Source organism: Podarcis liolepis (genome assembly GCF_965112155.1).
Source record: "Podarcis liolepis genome assembly, chromosome: 13".
Taxonomy (NCBI): Eukaryota; Metazoa; Chordata; class Lepidosauria; order Squamata; family Lacertidae; genus Podarcis; species Podarcis liolepis.
In genome coordinates, this window is record NC_139573.1 from 17224277 (window position 1) to 17245442 (window position 21166).

At 45.6% G+C, this 21166-nt stretch overlaps 1 protein-coding gene across 3 annotated transcripts in view; it reads right to left on the reverse strand.

The window, feature by feature from the left end:
- Positions 1–748: 748 nt before the first annotated feature.
- The window catches only part of ITGAL (integrin subunit alpha L), a 44300-nt gene continuing 23882 nt past the window's right edge, over positions 749–21166 (reverse strand). For all 3 annotated transcript variants that reach the window (XM_083469128.1, XM_083469127.1, XM_083469129.1), the window contains 20 exons: positions 20739–20871; positions 18919–19067; positions 18639–18776; positions 18326–18529; positions 17349–17479; positions 16658–16818; positions 15063–15214; positions 14728–14856; positions 13294–13367; positions 12224–12359; positions 11245–11349; positions 10292–10371; positions 9860–9943; positions 8857–8932; positions 7396–7506; positions 7089–7157; positions 6562–6666; positions 5537–5632; positions 4382–4489; positions 749–1954 (listed from right to left, as the gene is read on the reverse strand). In XM_083469128.1, the coding sequence (XP_083325254.1) occupies positions 1763–1954; positions 4382–4489; positions 5537–5632; positions 6562–6666; positions 7089–7157; positions 7396–7506; positions 8857–8932; positions 9860–9943; positions 10292–10371; positions 11245–11349; positions 12224–12359; positions 13294–13367; positions 14728–14856; positions 15063–15214; positions 16658–16818; positions 17349–17479; positions 18326–18529; positions 18639–18776; positions 18919–19067; positions 20739–20871 (2433 nt within the window). In that variant the 3' untranslated portion in view covers positions 749–1762. The remainder of the gene's footprint in view (positions 1955–4381; positions 4490–5536; positions 5633–6561; positions 6667–7088; positions 7158–7395; positions 7507–8856; positions 8933–9859; positions 9944–10291; positions 10372–11244; positions 11350–12223; positions 12360–13293; positions 13368–14727; positions 14857–15062; positions 15215–16657; positions 16819–17348; positions 17480–18325; positions 18530–18638; positions 18777–18918; positions 19068–20738; positions 20872–21166) is intronic.

Here is a 21166-nt window from a genome sequence, read left to right on the forward strand (position 1 = left end):
CACAGGCACATACCTCCACATGTCGTGGGAATGCCCTAAAATCCAACCCTTCTGGACAGCAGTCCTACAAGAGATATGCCAAATAACTAAACAGGTATAAGAACTTACCCCAGAGCTAGCCCTACTGAACATCTTTCTAGATCATAATGACCACTCACATTATACAGAGCTTATAACCCACCTACTCTCAGCAACCAGAAGCCTCAAAGCCTGACACTGGAGAGAACTGTCAGGAGTAAACATGGACCAATGGTATCAAATTGTATGGGAAACGACCTTAATATAAAAGCTAACCAAGAAACTGAAACTGACACGAGGACAAATAGAAGAGGACGCCTTCACCCCAGTATGGCTCCAATTTTTCACATACACAACCCAACGAGACAAGAAGAATCCACCAACATCATATGAATCAATCTGGCTTACCTGACCCAACAAACCCTCATTCCCTCACAAATTCAAACAAACCCCACTGCAGCCAACTACAGACAACCAACCACACCCTGCCCCCAATACCTCTCACTACCAAGGAAATGTACTAAACAAATAGAAAGAGAACCTACCTGGTTGATGCCGACACAAAAGCTCACATGTACAATATACAAAATATAAGCCTCACCACCCCACCCCTCCTCTCCCCCCTCTATTTCCCCAACATTATACTGTCCTCAACACTAATATCTCACAGCAAATGTAACTGATTTTTAAGAAAGACTGTACAACCTGAAAAAAGAAACAAGGCCTGTACTTTTGTAAACCAAGAAAATATTTAATAAAAATATTTTTTAAAAAGAATATCTCTGACAGCTTTGTATTCTGGCCCATTTACTTTAAAGCTGCCTAACTAACTTACCGGTAGTTGAATTTCATCTTTCCACACTGCCTTTTGCTGTATAGATCTTCTAAAAATAGTTACACTGTGGCAGACATGATTACATTGTTAAAAGTTTTTAAGGTTTTTTAAAAGGCCCTCTGGGTTGTATGTTGCAATATAGGAAGATGTGGTGAATAACTTAAGGAGGAAAAGGGAGGAAGATAAATGACTAATAGTTTTAATTTAAACACAATTCGTCAAAATTGGTAATGTGAGTACAAAAGTAACCTGTTGACAAACCTAGAGTACCACAGAGGTTGAAGGAATTAGGTGCCACATAAACAATCCATCGTTTCTTGTAAACTGAATTCTGACTTACTGGACTTCTTAAAACCTGTGGCTGCAATCCTGTGTATACTTACTTGGGAATATGAGCCACGAAACACAGTGGGATTTACTTCTGAGTAAACAAGCATAGGTATACATTATTTCTAAAAACGGAGGGAAAACTAAGTTGATTTGCACAGTTGCCACTTCATAGAGGCTCTTTTAAAAGTCTGGAAAAGGCCAGTGTCTGTTCCTTTTCATTAGGGCGCATTAGGGAAGTACAATAACGCAATTCCTGCTTTCAACTCCTTTTCTCTGTCCATCATATACCCCTGTGATCAGCAGTCCCAATGCATACAGATGACGACGAGTATCATTCCAAGGAGACACAGTTCTATTTCCCAAAACAGGACTTTTGCAAACAGTTTGACTTCACCCACCCAGAGGTGAACTCCATTGTCGCTTGAGGCAGATGGATGCCAACACACACAAAAAACACATATGCAAATTTTAAGAAGGTGAGTATAAGTCCTTGCTGGCAACAGAAAGGTCACTCTTTCCTTCCCTGCACATTTAGACCAGTTATCGTGACTGCAGTTTGTGGGGAGGCGACTGATCTATTCATTTGGTATCAGCTTCTCCATTCAACAGGTCTGTTTTTTCTTTGGCTTCTTTTTCACTGTCGCTCCCATCATTGCTGTCTGATTTGGCTTCTTTCTCTGCATCACCCCCCGGATTGTCTTCTAAATCTACTGCATTATTATTTTCTTGAAGGTCCATCATCTCTTTATAATTACGTTTGAAGAATCCACACTATAAACAAAAGGGAGGGGGAAACTGTTAGCAGTAGCTTGAGTAAGATGCTTGATCTGGATATGGGAGACCTAACTTCAAAACCCAATGTAAAGTTTTTGTGATGGCCATCCCAGTGGTCTTCAACTTTGTGTGGGGGGGACCCCCCAAAATCTACCACCTTTCTGAATATCAACCTTTATCCCTCTATTTTTCCCAGTTTCTTCTCATCAGGTATCTTGAATGAGCAAATAATCTAAAAAAATGGGGGGGGGGGTTGCCATTGATGTGATTCAGTTTAGTCCAGGCCCTAACTCAGTTACATATATTAATTATTATTATTATTATTAAATATTTAAAACATCTCTAACCAGTGCACAGAAAATTTAAGGAATAACAGACAACTTAAACAAAATATTACAAAAACACCCAGTTACATATAAAAATGTTACATTAATACTGTACAAAGTCACTAATATATAAAAATCATATCGTTTTCCTTCTGACACCCTCTCAGCCTCCGTGTTCTTGCTCAGGAACCAAACAACTCACCCACAAAAGTCTCACATTCAGAAGAGTTCCTGGAAACAGCAGACATCAGCCTAGTCTCTCACTCTAGAATTGCTTTTTATGGTTTCTTTCTCCTGCATGAATTTTCTTATGTGAGGTGAGCCTGGTCATGTGATTGAAGCTTGTTCCACATTCCAAGCATTTAAAATGGCCTAGTGTGTCCCACAGGGTTGTTGTAAAGTACTTAGTACACTTATAAATGAGATGTGGCAATAACAGCACAATCTAGCTCATGTTAAGTTTACGGTAATTGATTGGAAGGATCAGTTAAGCACTCTCTGCCATTCATATCTATGGAGGATAAAAATGGCTTAACTTTGGCTGGACCACATGGATGATCATTTTAAAAAGGAGGTGGTTTGTTCAACAGCCATGATCCAATACAGTCTCTTCAGGCTGAATAGGTATGGAATCTATGTTCTGGAAGCAGAAAAGCCCAAACCATGATATCAAAATGTATTATGCCAATTTATTTACTCAAGCCCCAGGAGGCATAAAGTTAAGTTTATTCTGCCACGGGATTTATTTATTTATTTAGAATTGAGCTGCCAAAGCTCACTGAAAATATCCATGCATTTTTTTTTATCCTTCCTTTCCCGTAAGAAGTCTTGTGATTAAGAAGTCTAAAGACAACCAAAGCAGGCACATATAAAACACATACATCAGTTAGAAAATGTGTGCTAGTCTACCTAATAAAACTGTTTCCAAAACATTACAATTTTTTTTATAAAACACATGAATAGATTGATAACACTTTTAAAAACTGAACCACAGAGTTGCTGGTGTGCTCTGAGCCGCTCCCTGGACCACTATCCCCATGATTGGAGATGGCCAGGACTTAATGCATGATATTCTAGGACCACCAGCAAAATGGCTGTGCTGCCAAATACAGCAGTTCTTTCCAAGGATATCAGGACAAAAGGAATGAGGAGGTGGAAGGGGAACCCAAACAGTTTTGTTAACAAATAAACAGCAGGCATGCAAAGCATAAAATAAAACATACCGGACAGGGGCTACCCAATCGCCCCTTCAGCTGCCCAGAGCCCCAGGTAGAGCAGCAGGAGAAAGACCCCGACCTTAGGTCTCCCAGCATCAGGTTCTTTGATCTGGGTAGAAGCTCCCCGGGCCCCTCCCACCTATGGCTTTTATAGCCTGCCTTGATGTAATCAAGTGCACCTGGCATTACTCATGATTAGCCCAGGACCCTGAGATGGGATTAATACAGAGCAGCTGAGAGTCTCCCACTACCTGCAGCCGGGCATCCAGCCACCAGCACTTGCAACACAGAAGAACCCAAGAAACCCCTGACAGGTGTGTGAAACACAAGAATCCGGCAGACTTCAAACTGGGGATGTTAAAGGGAAAGGGACATGCCACCTAACTCCTCAAAATACAATTGTCTTCCGCATTTCCACTACAATGGCACTAGAATTCTGCGTAACTTATCAAATCCTACAGGAATCTAACTTGGTATAAGAATGGTATAAATGCAGAATCTGATTTCCCGCCCCCCCCCCCCCATGCTGAGGACAACTATCCAAGTTTTGATAGAGCCAAATTTAGAAAAGAACCCTTGCTCAGTGGTAGAGCACATGCTTTACATACAGAATGCCCCTTCCATCTCCAGGCAGCACAGAGAAAATGTCCTGGGGTGGCGGGGGGTCACTGCCAGCCAACATAGGCAGCATGTAGCTAAAAAAGGACCAGCAGTCTGACATAATAGAAGACAGCTTTGCTGTGACTTCAAGATGAACATGTGGATCTCAGCAGAAGGAGATTTAAACTACTGATAAAACCGTTGCTGCTAAATTGCCTAAAAAATGACCTGAGCTCTCAGCTACTCCTAACCCAGGATTCCCAATGTACATCGAGTCTTACCTTGTAAAGTGATACAATGATGAGAATTAGCAAGAACAAGCCTCCGACAGCACTGCCTATTATAACAGGGAGATAGTTCATCACATGAATCATCTCCACCTCAGCAACCTGGGGAGCAGGGAGAGAAAAAACACACAGATCATGACTGGTCGCAGTGGGCCTGAGACAGACAGCCTAGTTCTGAAGGAGCCAAATCAGCAGGGGAAAGGTCTTCACTCAAGACTGGCATGCCAGGCTGGTCCTGTATTTTCTCCGGCAAAGGCCTCCCTCTTGCCCAGAATATACCAGATAACGTTTGCTGCTTCTAAAATAGAAGTCCAGCTATTACACAGTCAAGGTTAAGAACAAAGGCAACTAAAGCAAGATGCCCTGATACAGCAAAGGCGACATGAAGCTGCATCTGTGAAGCTAGCTAGTGATCATTGCACACCTGCAATCTTTTCGAAAGGGTATCATACACAGTAGCTAAAGAAGATTTAGGCAGGAAAAGAGGTAGCTTTAAAAACACAATGAATCTAATAGAAAGGAAGCTATACAGCTCAAGATACACAGATGCTTCAACACTCTAGAAAGCATTTTGTTCTCAAAATTGGATTGACTTAAGGATTGGTTAAAAGAAAAAGGATAGAATATACACTTAAGGTGACTGAACAAATTTGACTGTTCTAATTTATGGGGATCCTCTCCAGTTTGATTAATTAAAAAAATTAAAAGTGGGTTAAATATTGTTCTCAGAAACATATGCAATAAGAAAAATCTACGTTTTATAGTCATATTTTGGGAGCTTCTAGACATCCCTCCTGGTATGCTTGCAGAGAGGTGATACAGTATAGCCAGCACTGGGTTGGTAGCTCACACTTTCCAGTGCAATTTAGAAAAGTGACAAGATAATTACACTAGAAAGTGTGGGTTAATGATCACATTTTTGTGAATAAGCAGCCTGTCTGAAAGTGCCTATAATGTACTTCCAGAGGACAAAAAGGCTTTTAATTATGAAATAATATAGGGTAAGGGAGAAATCTTGTAAGTAGTTCTGTAAGGAAATCACTTGGATGGAGAAGATTATGATAGAAGTAATGCTATGAAATCCTGCAAGCAAAACAGGTAAATCTGCAGAAAGGGAGGAAAAGAAGCAATTCCTGCAGCATGCACTACCTGAAAGTGGGCAAATTCAGCTGGGTAGAAATTTGTGTATCTTGTAGTATCAAACGTAAACCACAAGGCTGTGCAAAACTTGAACTGAGATGTCTTCTGCAAAGTAAGAGAAACAGACAATTTGTTTTAGACCATACTGGGCAGGATCATTCATGAGCAGAAAATCCCACCTTTAAATAAAGAATAATATTTTCAAGCACTTATTGCCGCACCAACTAAATTGAAGTTATATTATCTTGGGGAGTGACTTGGGAGGTATAAGGAGGCCACTCAAAAGATTTCCACATGTGCCATGGTAACAATAAATCTATAATAAGGACACCACAGCAGGAATGCAACATATCTGTCTGGAAGGAATGAATGTCATGCCGTTTGCATGATGTTAAATTTAATTGAAAACAAAAGTACAGAGGGGCTGGTGGAGCTCAGTGACTGAGCACATAGTCTGCAGGCGGGCAGGCAGTCCCATGTTCAAGACCATCTCTAGAGAGGGCTGAGAAAATACCTCTATCCAAACCCCTGGAGGGTGGCTGCTAATCATTGATGCCAATACCGAGCTTAGAGTGGCTAGATGTAAAAAGAGGACAGAGCCTCTACACCTTTAATTGCCGAGTCGCTGCTACACACTGCAGAAGGCAAAAAGGAGAACCAGCTCCAGTGTTCACTGGTGAAAAACTTACTGTAACTCAATACATTTCAGAGCAGAAGCACCCCTTCAAGAGCTTGAAAAACTTGAGAATTCTTAAAATTCAAAAGCACACTGTAGCAGTGCAAATAATTCTTCTTCTTCTTCTCATAGTGGGCTTATTATGTCTTTCCTTTATTATCGCTGTGTTGACTGTATTGCCCCCACCCCAGCGTCAATATTAGTACTTTGAATAAACTGGAATGAGGGACTCACTATACAAGGAAAGGATCCCATTCTCTTACCTTCCACCTCTAAAAACCCATGCCCCAGGTCCCAATGTGGACAGGAGTTGACATTTGCTGCAAGTAACCCTTTACGGACCATTCCAAGCCTTTACCTCAATTTTGCTTTGGGTATACATCAACCCAGTGATATGGATTACGGAGGAATTGATCTGTCCAAGATCACACTTGTAGGTGAGATAAGTGCCAGTTGCACATTGCTAGGAAGAAAGCAGAAGTTTTAAAAAGCGCCCATCCACACTTAAGAAACCTTAGTTTTCAGGAGTTCTCTAGAAGTGAACAGTACCACATTATTCTCCTAATATGCAATTCCATGCAGAATTTCTTGCAAAACAATTATTCCTAATATAAAGCATTTTTATAAGTCGTCACTAAAATATATGCATTCCTATACACACTTTACCCCAGTGTGTGCATTTTTGTACACATCACTGGGTCAGAAAACTGCACGGCAAAATTCAGAGAAGTGCAAATGGTCGTGTATCAGTTTGCTTATTGTTTCGGAAGCGCAAATTAAGCAAGTTTTCCTTTAAATGTGAACTGAACTGAACCCCCCCCCCCCACTTGCAGCAGGCTTTGAGATATAATCCTTAGTAAGTGCTCTTGTGCAGAGACAATCTACCTCAGGCAACTTGACTTGGATCTTTGTGCTTTTCTGCATTTCCATGGGATGGCACACTGCAGGGGGTACCTAGGAATTGGAGAAAAATCTGTGTTTGTTACCATCGGAAAAAAATATGGAAGTTTAAAGTTACTGGACCCGTCTTTTCAATGCTTTGCTTGATCATCCTTCACTTCCTCAATAGTGAATTATGTGGGCGACCCGCACCCACTGGTTAGCCACCCAAAAGCTAGCACTAGGGGGTGCTGAGCTTCGACCTTTTACACCCGCTAGCTGCCCTTGCCCTGTTGTTTTATATCGTACTTACTGTTCGGATGTTATCCACCACCCAGGTCAGCCCGGCAGGTAAGGCGGTCGGCACCTTCACGATCACTGACAGTGCAGGAGGTGCGAAAGCACCCAAGGGCCGGTTTGTTAGCTGCAGGAAGGGGAGAGGGAAAAAGGAGAGGGCGACTAAGGCAAGGAGACGCAACAAATTAAACTTCAGGGAATCATGGAATCCTTGCATTGCAGAGTTGGAAGGGACCCTGAGGATCCTCTAGCCCAGTGGTTCCCAATTGGTGGGGTCCCTCGCACCATTCACATTAACAAAAACCACCACAGAGATATCAAAAATTTCAAAAGTAGGAGGTCCTACAGTACTTAGCTAATTGGGAGCCACTGTTCTCGTCCAAACCGCTGCAATTTAGGAATTTGCAGCTGTCCCACATAGGGATCAAACCTGCAACCTTGGCGTTATCAGCACCTGTTCTGACCAATTGAGCTATCCAGGCCCAGAGAGCTGGGATGGTGATTGCTGGCAATAAGGATGCAGAAGGGAGCAGTGGTGAATGCAGTATAAGGCAGCTCCTTCTATCCAAGTCAGACTAAGGCAGGGGTCTGCAACATTTAAGACAAAAAGAGCCACTTGGACCCGTTTCCGAAGAAAAAACAACAACTGGGAGCCGCAAAACCATTGCGACATTTAAAACAAATATATCTCCGGAGCCACAATCTGACAGCGGGCGGGAAGGTGACGTCGGGACGGTGCATGACTAACGCATGCACCACCCCCATGCGACGTCACAGCCAGTACAGCGCCCGCCACAGTGAGGAGTGTCGGGGCGCACAATGCACCTCCTCCCCTCGCTAGTATCCGCCCCGGAGCCGCAGCAAAGGTGTAAAAGAGCCACATGTGACTCCGGAGCCGCAGGTTGCAGACCCCTGGACTAAGGGACCCTCTAGATCAGCACCGTCTACTTCAATTAGCAGATTCAGTTTAGGGAAGCGTCATATGTAGCTCAGTGGTAGAGCATCTTCCTTGCACGCAGGTCTAATCGCCGACATCTCCGTGTAGTGCTGAGACGGAACGCTGTCTGAAACCCTGGAGAGCTGCTCCCTGTCAGTGCAGACAATATCAAGTAAGGTGGCCCAGTGGTCTGATTCAGTAAAAGGCAGAATCCCATGCTCCTGTGTTCCAGAGACGACCTAGGTCCCAGCAGGGCTGCCCAGGTGAGGACCAGAAAGTCACGTTAGTCTCTTGCAGCAAAAATGACATCTGTCTGTACATTGTACATTTAAAGCACATGGCTTCTGTACAAAGAATCCCGTGAACTGCAGTTCGTTAAGAGTGCTGAGAACTGTAGCTCAGTGAGGGGTAAACCACAATTTCCAGGATTCTTTGGGGAAGCCACATCCTTTAAGTGTATTGTGTGTACCAACTCACAAATGTATTATGGCATGAGCTTTTGTGAACTCTTTTTTGTGTAATTAGTAGTCTCTCACTCACTTCATACGAGTGTGTCACCGTCTTATTTTCTTGACGTTGGGAAGTGAAGTTCACATAGTGGCTGGATGTTTCTGACCTGCATGGGAGAAAAAGTAGAGATGAGGGAGGTGAAGAACGGAGGCAGGGAGCCCAACCCCAAGGAGAACAAACTGCTGCAGCCAGTGACCCTACAATGGTGGCAGCGAACTCAGCAATGCGCCACCGGGTGTTTCTCATTGTTACCACAACCCCTCTGTGCCCACATTGCTGCCTCCACAAAAGTCTCAGTCCAGCTACTAGCTAGCAGGCAGAAAAGGAACCTGATCTTCTTGTTACCAAGAAGAGATGTTTTATCTTCAGCTGTCGTAGTGGCCAGACACGGTGCGAATGCAGTTTAATGTGCATATTTTTGTGACGTAAATCACAGCTGTGTGAGCAGCCCCAGAAGCGGTGGGGGAACTTAAATATGGAGAAATAAACAAACTGAGGGAGTAGATGAAATTATTTTGATTGGGAAGATGGTGTGGGAGAAAAGAGCTAAAATAACTCTTTCCTCTAAACACACGTACATACTCATCTGAAAAATCTTGGGAGTCTCCTGTGGCTTCATTTAAAATGGCCAGTTCTATTCATAGATTCCTTGTGTACTTTACCTCTTAGACCCTGCATTCACAGAGGCAGCAAAGGATGTAATACTTAAGTGTCTGGGCCACCACCAGCACCACCAAATCCCCCCACATAAAAAAGCTTATGATGTCAGGGAGGAAGAATACGACCAAGCCTTCTACAAAGCACAGTTTTCTATGTGGAGGGATTTCTCCCCTCCCATATAGAAACACCCACACACCCCACACACAAAGCTGGAATGTTCAGGATGCTGGATTCTGCACCCAGTACCAAATTCTAGGCTTGCACATCACTGACATGGAATCACAGCATACCCCCAGCCCTGGTTACAATTCTCAAGCTCTACCCTGAGCCTGAGCAGTCAGATAAGAAGGGAAAACAACAACTTGTCTCTTACTCCTTGACAATGATGTTGATGGGGTACAGGACAGGGATGGTGTGACTGGCCCCGGTGTCAAGAGTCTCATTCACGTTGTTGTCGCTACAAGACAGGGACAGACGTCAAGAAAATGCAAAATATCCTTTCGCCTGCCACCCTAGAAATGGACCTGACTCCTGCACCCATACCCAGGCAGGAAATTCTGTAACAAAAACTTGCAAATAACTATTCATCTAGACACCTATGGGTTGCATTCAAGTACGACTAACTTAGGTGCATTAATTTCAGTGGGTCTACTCTGAGAAAAAAGTGAGCGGGCAGGGCACCTACGCCTTTAACAGTTAGGTAGCAGAGAAGAAAGCAGCAGAGGTGTTTTGCATGACATGCTCCCCCTGCTGAAATCCCTTCTTCTACACATCTATTAAAAGGTAGAAGGGAGGATACACCTACCTTGTGACATTTGCCTTCATCTCCAAGTAATCTCCCCAGGAGCTGTTGCTGAGGATGCTAAACCTGAGCTGAATTAAAGCCTGCAATGGGGGAGGGAGGAGATCAAAAGTGAGACAATTCATGGCACTTGCTGCCTGCCTGGCTTCCTCCCTCCCTCCCTCTAGAGTGCTGACCCCATCCCCTTTCGTCCCCCTCATGCAGAACAAAGGATCCTCCTTGCATCTTGAAATGAAAACTCCAGCAAGAATCAACAGCTTTCTTTTCTTTTCAATCCTATGCTGGTGGATGTCTTAAAGAGGCAGTTTGCTGACAAAATGCAGCCGTGAAAGAGAAAACTGCAAAAATTGTGAAGAAAGGAAGATAAAAAATGTGCTTCCTTTCTGATCGGAAGCCACTGCCTGTGCCTTCTCAGCTTTCCCCTTCCCTATGTTTGTTGCAAATGATCTCCCTGAAGCACTCACACACGGGGCATCTGCTGCAGCCAGCATCTCCCGCTCTCAAAGTCTCCCCCTTTCCTCCTGCTGTCCTGGCAGGATCCCCCTAAACTCACCGTGCTTCTGCTTGTTATCCTCAGCCCCCATCCCCACACATGCCAAAATGATTCAAGTTTCTAAAAAGTCATATATATATCCTTCAAAGCACAACAGAAAACTAATTACACTTCTTAAAACTGACAATAAACTACCAACGATATCTTCTTTTCTCGCTTTTTATTAAGCAAACAAAAAACTTCTCGTAATTTCTCTAGTTATTGCTTAATTATTTGTTAAGCCAATTCATTGTTCCTAAACTTCATTCTTTACTGAAAAAGCTATCCAGAGAGCGTATGTTAACCCTCTTTCCTCTTTCCACCACCCTTTGAGGTCAGTTAGGCTGAGAGCCCAAGGTCGCCCAGGGAGTTTCATGGCTGATCAGGGAAGGAGTGCCAGCTGCCAGTGTCACCACATGCTCACCTTAGTATTGCTCTTGAAGACAGGATGGCTGATGTTGCAAGAGAGACCTTTGAGGTGCTGGCTATCCAGTAGCCCATCGCAGCTCATGACAAGCAGAGTGTTGGACTGCAAGAAGAGAAAGGGTGGAGCAAGTTCAGGGTTGATGTCAACATCTGGCAGCCTTGGGTTGCTAAAACCTGCCCTAGTCAGCATCCCCTGTTGTTGTTGAAAAAATGGCCCAGCATGCTGAGCCCAGTATCATGTTAATTTCTCAACATAGTGTCATTCCAGGGGCTTGTGATAAGTCAAAGCTAGCCTTAGCCACCAGGTGCTGCTTGTAGCAGAGCTCAGAGTACTGCTGCCTGTGAAGTCCAAGCAGGGGGACACCAGAGGACTCTTTGCCTCCAGTGGGGCAGGCTCTTTTAGTCTGTGGCCCTCAAGGCCTTTTTGGGTGGCTCTCTGCAACATTTGAAACCCCCAAGCCCTTGCACTGCCTTCCCAAAGCGGGTAAGCAAGGGTAAGGGTCCAGCCTCCTTCCCAAAGCCTAGTTAGTGCTTTGTCAGCTTTGGAAGGAGTTGGGAGGGCTCTAAGAACCTGCCAGAGCCTCACACCTCCTTCCCAAAGCTTGGCGCCTTGGTTAGGTGGCTTTGGGAAGGCAGTGCAAAGGCGGTGTGTGTGTGTGTGTCAATTTTTGGCTTTGCTCCTCTCTCTGCATGTGCAACAAGGCAGTGTGTGGCCTATGGGTTCCATTTTGAAGTTCTCTTGCAGCTCACTTGGTGTGAAAAGTTGAGGACTCCCCTTGGGAGGGAGCTAAGTGCATTTCCATTAAGGTCCTGGGCTGGGAAGAGAACGATTTAAGCATCTGTGCCCACCATAGCACTGCATCTTCTTGTTTCATTCTTTTCATCACTGCTGCCAAAAATGTGGGAAGCCTTCAAACCTGAAGCCAGCCCCAATCCAGTCCCAGTGCCCCTTTTGCAGAGGGAATACCGGTACCTACCACCCAAGCTTTGCGAAAGGAGAGGCCTGGTATGTGAGGCACGTGGAGGGTCACAGAGTAGGCATCCTCTTTGCGGTTCTCCAGCTCCAAGCTCATGTCCAAGTCTCTTCCAGGGAACACAACCAGCTCCTGAGACCTGGTCAAGAGGATGTTGGGTAGACAAGCTGATTAACAGGCCTCGGTTCCTGGGTCTGGGAGGTGGGACTGCTGAATGCACTAGGAAACTAATGTAGCCTTTGAGTCTCTGTTCCGCCCAAAACTCACAACAGAGTCGCCATCCAGCTGCCCACTAAACAGTTACAGTCGAAAGCATTGAGAGGAAGCTGGGTTGGTGAAGGCTGCCATAGGGCATACCTACATAAAGCCGACTCAAAACAGGGAATCATGGGAGGTGTAATACTATGATGGGGGAAAGCCTAAAGATCTCCGAAAGACCATTCTTAGCAGCCTCACCAAATTAAGTCCCAGCATTCTTTGGCAGAAGCCACGGTATTAATGTAGCATAAAATCAAGGTAAGCTTTATATTTACTGCCGTAAGCTTTGTAAAATAATATTGTTGGAAACTAAAGCAGGGGGCAAAGTTCACAGAACACCGTGCAAGTCTTGCTACAGTTTAACTCAAAATGGCCACTGCTCTAGATTTAAATGGTGTTCTCCAGAATGGCTTCCCTCCCTGCAACACAGTCAGGGAATACTTTGGTTCCCAGGGACATTACAATTTTGTAGTTTAGCTATACCAAGCACAGTACACTCTCAACCTCAGCCCCTATCTACAATCCTTCAAAGCAGAAGTGACCAATCTGTTGCCCTCCACGTGTTGTTGGACTCCTATTCCCACCAGTCCCCAGCTAGGACAGCCAATACTCAATGCTGACAGGAGAACCACTATTGGAAGGATTGCTGTTATAATGTATATGAATTTAAAACTCTCTGCATTTTAAATATGCTGGCATATATGCTAAGACTTATTATTGCAAAAATTCAGACCTGTCCTCCCTCTACCACTTTTAATTTGTTTTCCTACACTAAAAGCATCAGTGACTGTTAGCATCAAGGATGTTCAACATACCCTGAATTGTGAAAGGAGAGTTTCAGGTCAGCATGACACACCTGATCTTCCCCGCAGTGCTTGTCAAAAGGAATCTAACATGTGAGCCAAGAATATTAGAACAGTTAATATGCAACATCTTCTGAACAAGCTATCTCTTCCTGCTGAAAACAGCTAGGCTGTGCCCCGTTCCCAGATCTCTTGCCTGCTCACTCCAAACCATGGGATCCCATACATTCCCCTCCCCCTTTAGCTCTAGCTACTGGGAACAGATAAAGCTGTTTTCATGCGTGCTCTTATGCAGAAGAGTTTGTACTTCATTCTGCACATCCCAAAAGACAGCCTCCACTGAATGCTGCAGGCGTCAATCTCAATTTTGCTTTATTTGCCCAGTTCCTTTGCCCAAACCCATTAAATCCCATTTCCTTCCCTGAGAATCTGGGGTCAAGACCAGACTTGCCCACCCCACCCCCTGGTCTATTGGCCCTTTCACACTGGTTTTTTGTTTCGTTTCATCACCAACATGCCATTGGTTGTGTGCAGCCAGCTTAAAATGAAGCTATGGCTGTGTACACACACCACCATTGGCTTTGGCTCCTGTGCACTCTCACTACAGATGTCTGAAGCTGAGTGCCCATGACATTAGCCACCATCCTTCTGTATCCTGTAGCTTCTTGGGAAATACTGCTGTTTGGTGCATGTTCCCCTCAAGTCAGCTCCCGTCCAATTTGAAAACTGTAAGCAGCGGTTAGGCTGGGGCATGAGCACTTCAGACAGCTGTCGCACATGTGCAAATGACAACACATGTGCAGATGGCAGCTTCGTTGGATTGGAGCCAGGAGGCTGCAGGCATAGGGAAAGCCATCAGCTAACGTGCATCAGGTAAAGACATCATTTCCCCCTGTTTGCTGTACACAGCAGCATAAAAATAGAGACTTGAAGCACTGTGGGTGGGGGGAAATGGCTCCACCGTGTTTCAAGCAGCTAATGTGTACACAGCCTAAGTTGTTCTTTTTCCCAATTTGGATCTAAGTATCCATGATGGATGGCCACAAAACCTCCCGAGGGAGTCCGTCCCACTGTCAAACAGCTCTTACACACCATTCCACTTTATTACGGTAAGTTTTCTGCAATGCTTCCTGAATGGAATTGCATTATTGCCATTTGGAGGGGCACTCTTACACTATAGTGTAACAGAAGCAGGACAATGACGACAACAACAACACCCTGAAAACATTTGCGGCATAAAAAGTTACAGGATTTCAGCTGGAATCCACAGGACATGCGCTGACTGGAAATGAAAAACCAATCCCATTTTTTTTTGTAGGTGCAAACCAGGATGGTGTCTAACCGCCCCATTACAATCATGACCATGAATCATCGTGAATGCAGAGTAAAAAGGCCACCTGGATGGTCCCTGTAATCCTACTTTCAAAGCATCAGGAGTCCTCTCACCTCCACCGTCACTGCATTACTTAGGGAGCTCAGAACAGGTCTAGGGTGTCCATTGCTAGGGTTGTTGTCACGCCCAAGAGAGAAGTTCATAAAGAGCTTGATAGGCGATATGTAATCCTCAATGCAGCTCTGAAAGGGAATGGAGGCAGCTGGCAGATAACTTCACGCACCACCCTTACAGATATTGAAGCCAGAACTCTCATAAGAGGGGTTCTTGGGCACCCACTCCAGAAGCAGCCGCATCTTCAGCAAGACGCAATAGATGCCTGTGTGGACAGCTGCCATATCTCACTCCAGGTGAAGCTTCATGGAAATGAGGGCAACCCTCCGTTTACCTTGAAGAGAATGCTCTCCTGTATGCACACTTCTCCCAAAGAGAGTTCCTTCACCCCATCTGTGACTTTCGTGCCATTCTTAAAAACTCCTCGGTGCCTCATCCTGTTCCGGTCGATCTCGAAGCGGAAGGAGAGCTTGGGAGAGAGGGGGCCTGGAGGGAAAGCGGGAGAGAGATTATGCTTATAAAGGGATGATGCACTTATGACAAAAGACAGCCAACACTCTTGAGTGGAAGGGTAGCAGGATGAAGACCACCTGGAGGAAATACGGGGGGGAGATGGGGTAGGGTGCTATTTTATGCCAAGATCCTTGTTTTGTCAGAAGTAATTCCTGTCCAGCAAGAACCCACTGCAATGTTAATTAGTAGCTGCCTCCTTACCGCTGTTGCCTCTTTCTGTTTCTTGTTTGGTACAGTAGCATCATTGCTTATTAACTGACCTCTTGATTGTTCTGTAATAATTCAGTTCCTGATCCAAATGGTGTGGTTCCCCCCACCCCCAATCCCCTTCATGTTTTTCTTATTTTCATTTTTCTTTCAGAGGGAAATAGTGCTATTTCAAAAATAAAAACAATCAGTGTACCAGTAATTGAAGACCCCCGCTGAAAGGAACCGCAAGTCCAGTTATGGGGCTATTCATCAAGAATGCTCCTGCTGCACTAAACAGAAAGCACTGAAAAGAGCACAAGCAGCGAAGAGGATGCTTTGAAATCAAGGCACAGCAGTTCTTAAAGGCCTTGCAGTGCTCTGCCAGTCCAACAGCAGAGCAAACTGGTCCTTTTTTTATGACACCTGTCTGTCTCAAGAGACAATGGAGTGGGCCACCAGGGATGAAGTCCATTGCATTAGCAGCATCAAAGTGACCTCCCTGGAGCATAGGTCTGGGCAGTATGTATGGAAGTCCTGGGCTGCCCAGACAACAAGACCCCTCTTGGCCTTGCTGATGTGGTCCAAAGGAAAGCACTGCAAGATGTTTGGCACCAGCTTGGCAGCAGGAGTTGCCAGAAGAAGGTATACAAGCGCTGTCTGTTTTAGGGACTCCACTCTGGATTTGTGTAGGGTTTACTCCTTAGCCTTAGGCTCAGTGTTTCCCTTCTCCTAAATGGGCTACAGTCCCAGCTTGATGAGTCCTATCTGCCCCTCACTTCCCTCCACAGCACATGCAGAAACCACCTTCCTGACAACAGGACCCACTGTTAGTCTCATCCTCTCCATCCGCTGGAGCCTGTCTTTGCATGCAAGGGAAGTAAACTGGTACTGCAGTTGCAAATTTTAAGTGGAACAATAATCACTACCAATTGGTCTGGAAAAAACGAGAGGACAACACAGAAAATGCTGGGATGCAATGGCTTGGTGAGGCCATTGTCTGAATTCTGTATAAAAGGCGAGAGAGGTGAACAAAAGGTACCAATTTCAGACAGAACAGCTAGTGTGGAATATGTGGGCTACTCTTTGGGGAAAGGGAGCTACTGTGGGAACAGGTTATGCCTCAGCCCCCAGGTCAGTCCTCTATGCTGCAGATGTGGGTGATGAATACTCCCCTGGACAGCAGGATTAGGCTCAAGGCAAGGTCCACGATTCCCTGGTAACCCTCACCTTGGTAGTGCTTGGTGGCCAAGCTAGTGCTGAAGCAGATGCTGAGGTCAACCACCAGATTCTTCCAGGTGCTGGCATCACCCAGACACTCCACATCTTCCCGTGGGATTTCCTTGGGCGAGGAGTGCACCTTTGTCACCACGGTAATGATGGGTCTGGAGCTGCAGGAACCGGAGATGGCAACTTGGGTTGTTGTTTTATTTAAAAGAAATGTTTATGTCCTGGCTTTGGGGCTCCCAAGGTGAGGACAGTCATTAGATTTGGAGCAAGGGGTCACCAGCATGCTGATGATGAACCCCCGCCAGCTCTGCAACATCTGAATCAGGGTAGATGGTGCATGTCCTAAACTGGTACCTGGATGGGGGTAAATAAACTGCAAATGAATTCAGTGGGGACTGAGCCCTATTTTCCTCATAGAGCAACAATTCCCAGAGTGGTTTTAACAATCAATTCCTCTTCCAAGGGAACTCTGATAATTGTAGCTTTGTGAGGGGAATAGGAGTCTCCTAACAAATCTCAGAACCCTTAACAAACTACATTTCCCAGGCTTCTCTGGCTCTGACATGGTGTTAGATTGAAGGCAACAGGTTGCCTCTGACAGAAAATGAAAAAGCTTAACTGATTACTGATTGGACTCCTCAGCTGCTCTCTGGGAGAGCGCAAGAGTCTTGGTTCTCGCAGAGCCACTCACCGAAGCACCACAACCTTCCCCAGAGCTCCCACTGCAATGTCGGTGAGGCCATCTCCATTGAGGTCTCTCTTTCCATGGATAGACTGTCCAAAGAAGACCAAGCCAGGAGAAATTCTGGCTCCTGAAATTCTCTGTGGGAGAGAAATGTTACTGGCTAGAATGATGCAAAGTGGCAATGTGACCATTCAGGAGGACAAACAGATCAAATACAAGCCAAAAGAAACTTAATGACTGGTGCTAATTTGTATGAGTTTTTGGCATCAGCTAAAGCAGGGCTGGGAGAACGTGGACCTCCCACACCCTGCACAGCTGAGGTTTGACAGTTCAATAACCTGGCATTGCAATATGTCAAATGACATACAGTGGTACCTCGGGTTACATACGCTTCAGGTTACAGACACAGCTAACCCAGAAATAGCACCCCGGGTTAAGAACTTTGCTTCAGGATGAGAGCAGAAATCTGCTCCAGCAGCGCAGTGGCAGCGGGAGGCCCCATTAGCTAAAGTGGTGCTTCAGGTTAAGAACAGTTTCAGGTTAAGAACAGACCTCCAGAACGAATAAAGTACTTAACCCGAGGTATCACTGTACTGTGATCGACAGGTGGGCAAACTCAAAGAGGCTCCCCAACCCGATCTTGAGTGCCGCAGGCTTCCCTACCCTAACTCTGAAGGCTCCCAAGATTCCGCACTCTTTCCCCTCCCAATTAAAACCAAGGACACACATGGCCGTTGTGTGTGCGCACACACACCCTCCCCCCAAAGTTTATTTTTAGAACATGAACCTTTAAGAATTACCCCACCTCCATGGTTCTGTGCGAGTCCCTGTTCTGAGCAAGAGCATGTAGTGAAAGTAGGAGGAAGGCTCCTTGGTGGGCAGAGGAGCATTTCATTACTAACATTCTTTCATTTCCTGTGGCGGTTCTCTCACCCTCACGGCACATGGGCATGTCAGTTAGTGCTGTAGCCCTATTTGGTTACCTGGCTGTACTGCATCTGCAAGGTCTTCTCGTTTCCATTGTAGATGTAGATAGCACCTTTCTCATCGTCTTCTGAGGGGGCTCCGACGGCCACATCTGTCAGTCCATCCCCACTGATATCTGACAGGTCTGTGATGGCCGCTCCAAACCTGCCCAAGGGGTATCCTGGATCCCCAGTCAGCTCCCCCTGGCGAACAAGAGTACCCTGGAAAGAGAGGTGCCCTTGAAAGGCTGCTGTCTTTCAAAACCACTGATTCTGTGACACAACGCGGGATTCCTGCACAGGTGCACAGGACACACACAGCTCTGCTCACCTGCTTCCAGGTGTACACGTAAACTCGGCCCCCTCTCATCTCTGTGAAATACTGAGGGGCTCCAACAAGGAGGAGGTCTGTTTCCTTATCGCCATCTATGTCCACAGAGCAGAGCGCTGCCCCAAAATATGATCCGATCTGCAAAAGAAATATTTAAACATCCAGGGTGAAAGGGGTGGCCCTACTGGGGGGCCATAATCATCCTTTTGCCTCATTCCTGGCATCAAAGTTGACCAGAATGTCCGGACCCTCCCAGCAATAGGAGCCCTGTTTTCTTCACCTGCTGCCCTGGAATGTCCTGCTTTAATGTCCAATTGGTTGTGCTGGAGTTGACCTCAAATATGAGGACTCTTCCCACATGTTGATATCGAGGGGCACCAGCAGCATAGAGCTCTCTCTGTTGATGCTGTAGAAATTTCAGTGCATACCCTGAAAAGAAAAGAAAAGAACCATCAGGTGGCGATACCAAAGGAAAAGAAGGTGTAGACTAGGGGCATTTCTACACAACACACACACTGCCCTGCGTTTTGCAACACAGAGATCTAGAAACTTGCTAAGAGCTCTCAGAAACTTAAGTTCAGAGCAAGCCCAGCATCTCTAACCACCCCAGCTCTGGATGGTCAAGTCTTGCTTTCAACGTGCAAAAAAGCAATGAAGCTTTCTCCCCTATCAGATCCATGAATCTTGTGGAAGATGGGAGAAAGCGAGCTTCTTTAGGCCCCCTGTGATCAGAGAGGGGGCCAAGAGCCTCAGAGAAAAAGGAACCTGTTGTCAAAAGGCACTTCCCCCCCACCAGCTGAGGCCAAAAGGCGCTCAAAGTCTGCCCCACCCACCCCACTTCCTCACAACAAAACAATTACCGGCTATGTATTCCTTTCTCCCTTCCTCCTCCATTTGCCCAAGATACCCTTGGCTTTTCGTTAATTTGAGATTAACTTAGGGGTCAGCAAACTTTTTCAGCAGGGGGCCGGTCCACTGTCCCTCAGACCTTGTGTGAGGCCAGACTATATTTTGGGGGGCGGGATATGAACAAATTCCTATACCCCACAAATAACCCAGAGATGCATTTTAAATAAAAGCACACTTCTATTCATGTAAAAACACCAGGCAGGCCCCACAAATAACCTAGAGATGCATTTTAAATAAAAGGACACATTCTACATTTCTACTCATGTAAAAACACGCTGATTCCCGGACTATCAACGGGCTGGATTTAGAAGGCGATTGGGCCAGATCTGGCCCCCAGGCCTTAGTTTGCCTACCCATGGATTAACCCTTAGGTATTGGTAAAAGCCCGAGGCATCCTACTATTATGAGTTGGGGTGGGGTGGGGTGGGGTCAGTCTGTGGCAAGTTCAATGGGAGAGTTACTGCTGTGAGCCCCTCCACCCTTTCTTCAAGTTGTATATACGTGTAAATAAAGTCATATGTCTTAAAGACACCATAGTCTCTACTGAGCTTCATTCCAAGGAGACCAAACCCTGGGTAAATTCTGGGAACCTCTAGAGTCTCTTACTGCTTAGCGATCAGGGTGGTGCGTAGCACTGCACTGACGTGCAAGTTACGCTGTCACTGTTGTAACTGCATTTCACGTTTCTGGTCTTAATTGATAATTTTACAAATACCAAAACCCACAATTGTCTAGAACAGGGAGGGGAAATCTCTGGCCCCCACAGACTTAATTAAGCCTGGCAGGAGCCCTAATTTGGCCCATGTGGCATTTCCCTCAAAAAAAAACCCCCACTCTCCTGCCCTGCTCCATCACATGTGACATCAGCCGGGAGGCAGGTGAAGGCGTGGCCTTCACTTTCATGTGTGTTTCAATAAGAAATGCACTTAGAAGGCACCGCTGGAAGGTTGGCGGCCTTCTCTTTCCCCCACCGCTGGACTACCTTGGAGGAAGGTCAGGTTGGCTGCCAACTCTATGTAGGAAAAATAACTGTCCATAGGAAAGATAGCTATATACAGCCCTGTTCAGAAAAACAAACAAAAAACCCCACACAACACATATGTGCTCGGTGCACAGAGCTGGAAAATAAAGGCCCAGTTAATGGGGGAGATGGTGCAGAGGCCCAGAGAAAGGAAGGCCTTCTCTACTCACCCAAGTAGGCGCCTTCCATCTCCTTCCTGACTGAGGGAGTTGTGATGAACTTTTCACTGGCCAAACCCTTCTGCTGTTCTAGCAGGCCCCCTGCCCAGTTGTCAGCACCCACAGCACCCAAGACCACCCGGCCCTGCCATAGGGGAGAGAGACATGGAGAGAAAAAGGAAGAAAGAAACAATTTCAATATCAATGCTTAGGAGACAAGTTTTCAGCAAGGCTTCTAAGCAGAGATTTTTTTACCCCATTCATCATCTGTACTGGATTTAGCATATGCCGCTCTTTTTAATTGTTGAAGCAACTGTTCTATTTTATGCTTTTTAACATATTGCAAAATGGCTTTGAGATGCTTTGCAGGAAGCCATTCAGAAATGGAAATGGAAATAAATAGTGGCACCGGACATTACCCTGCAGGATGCAATCCCTAC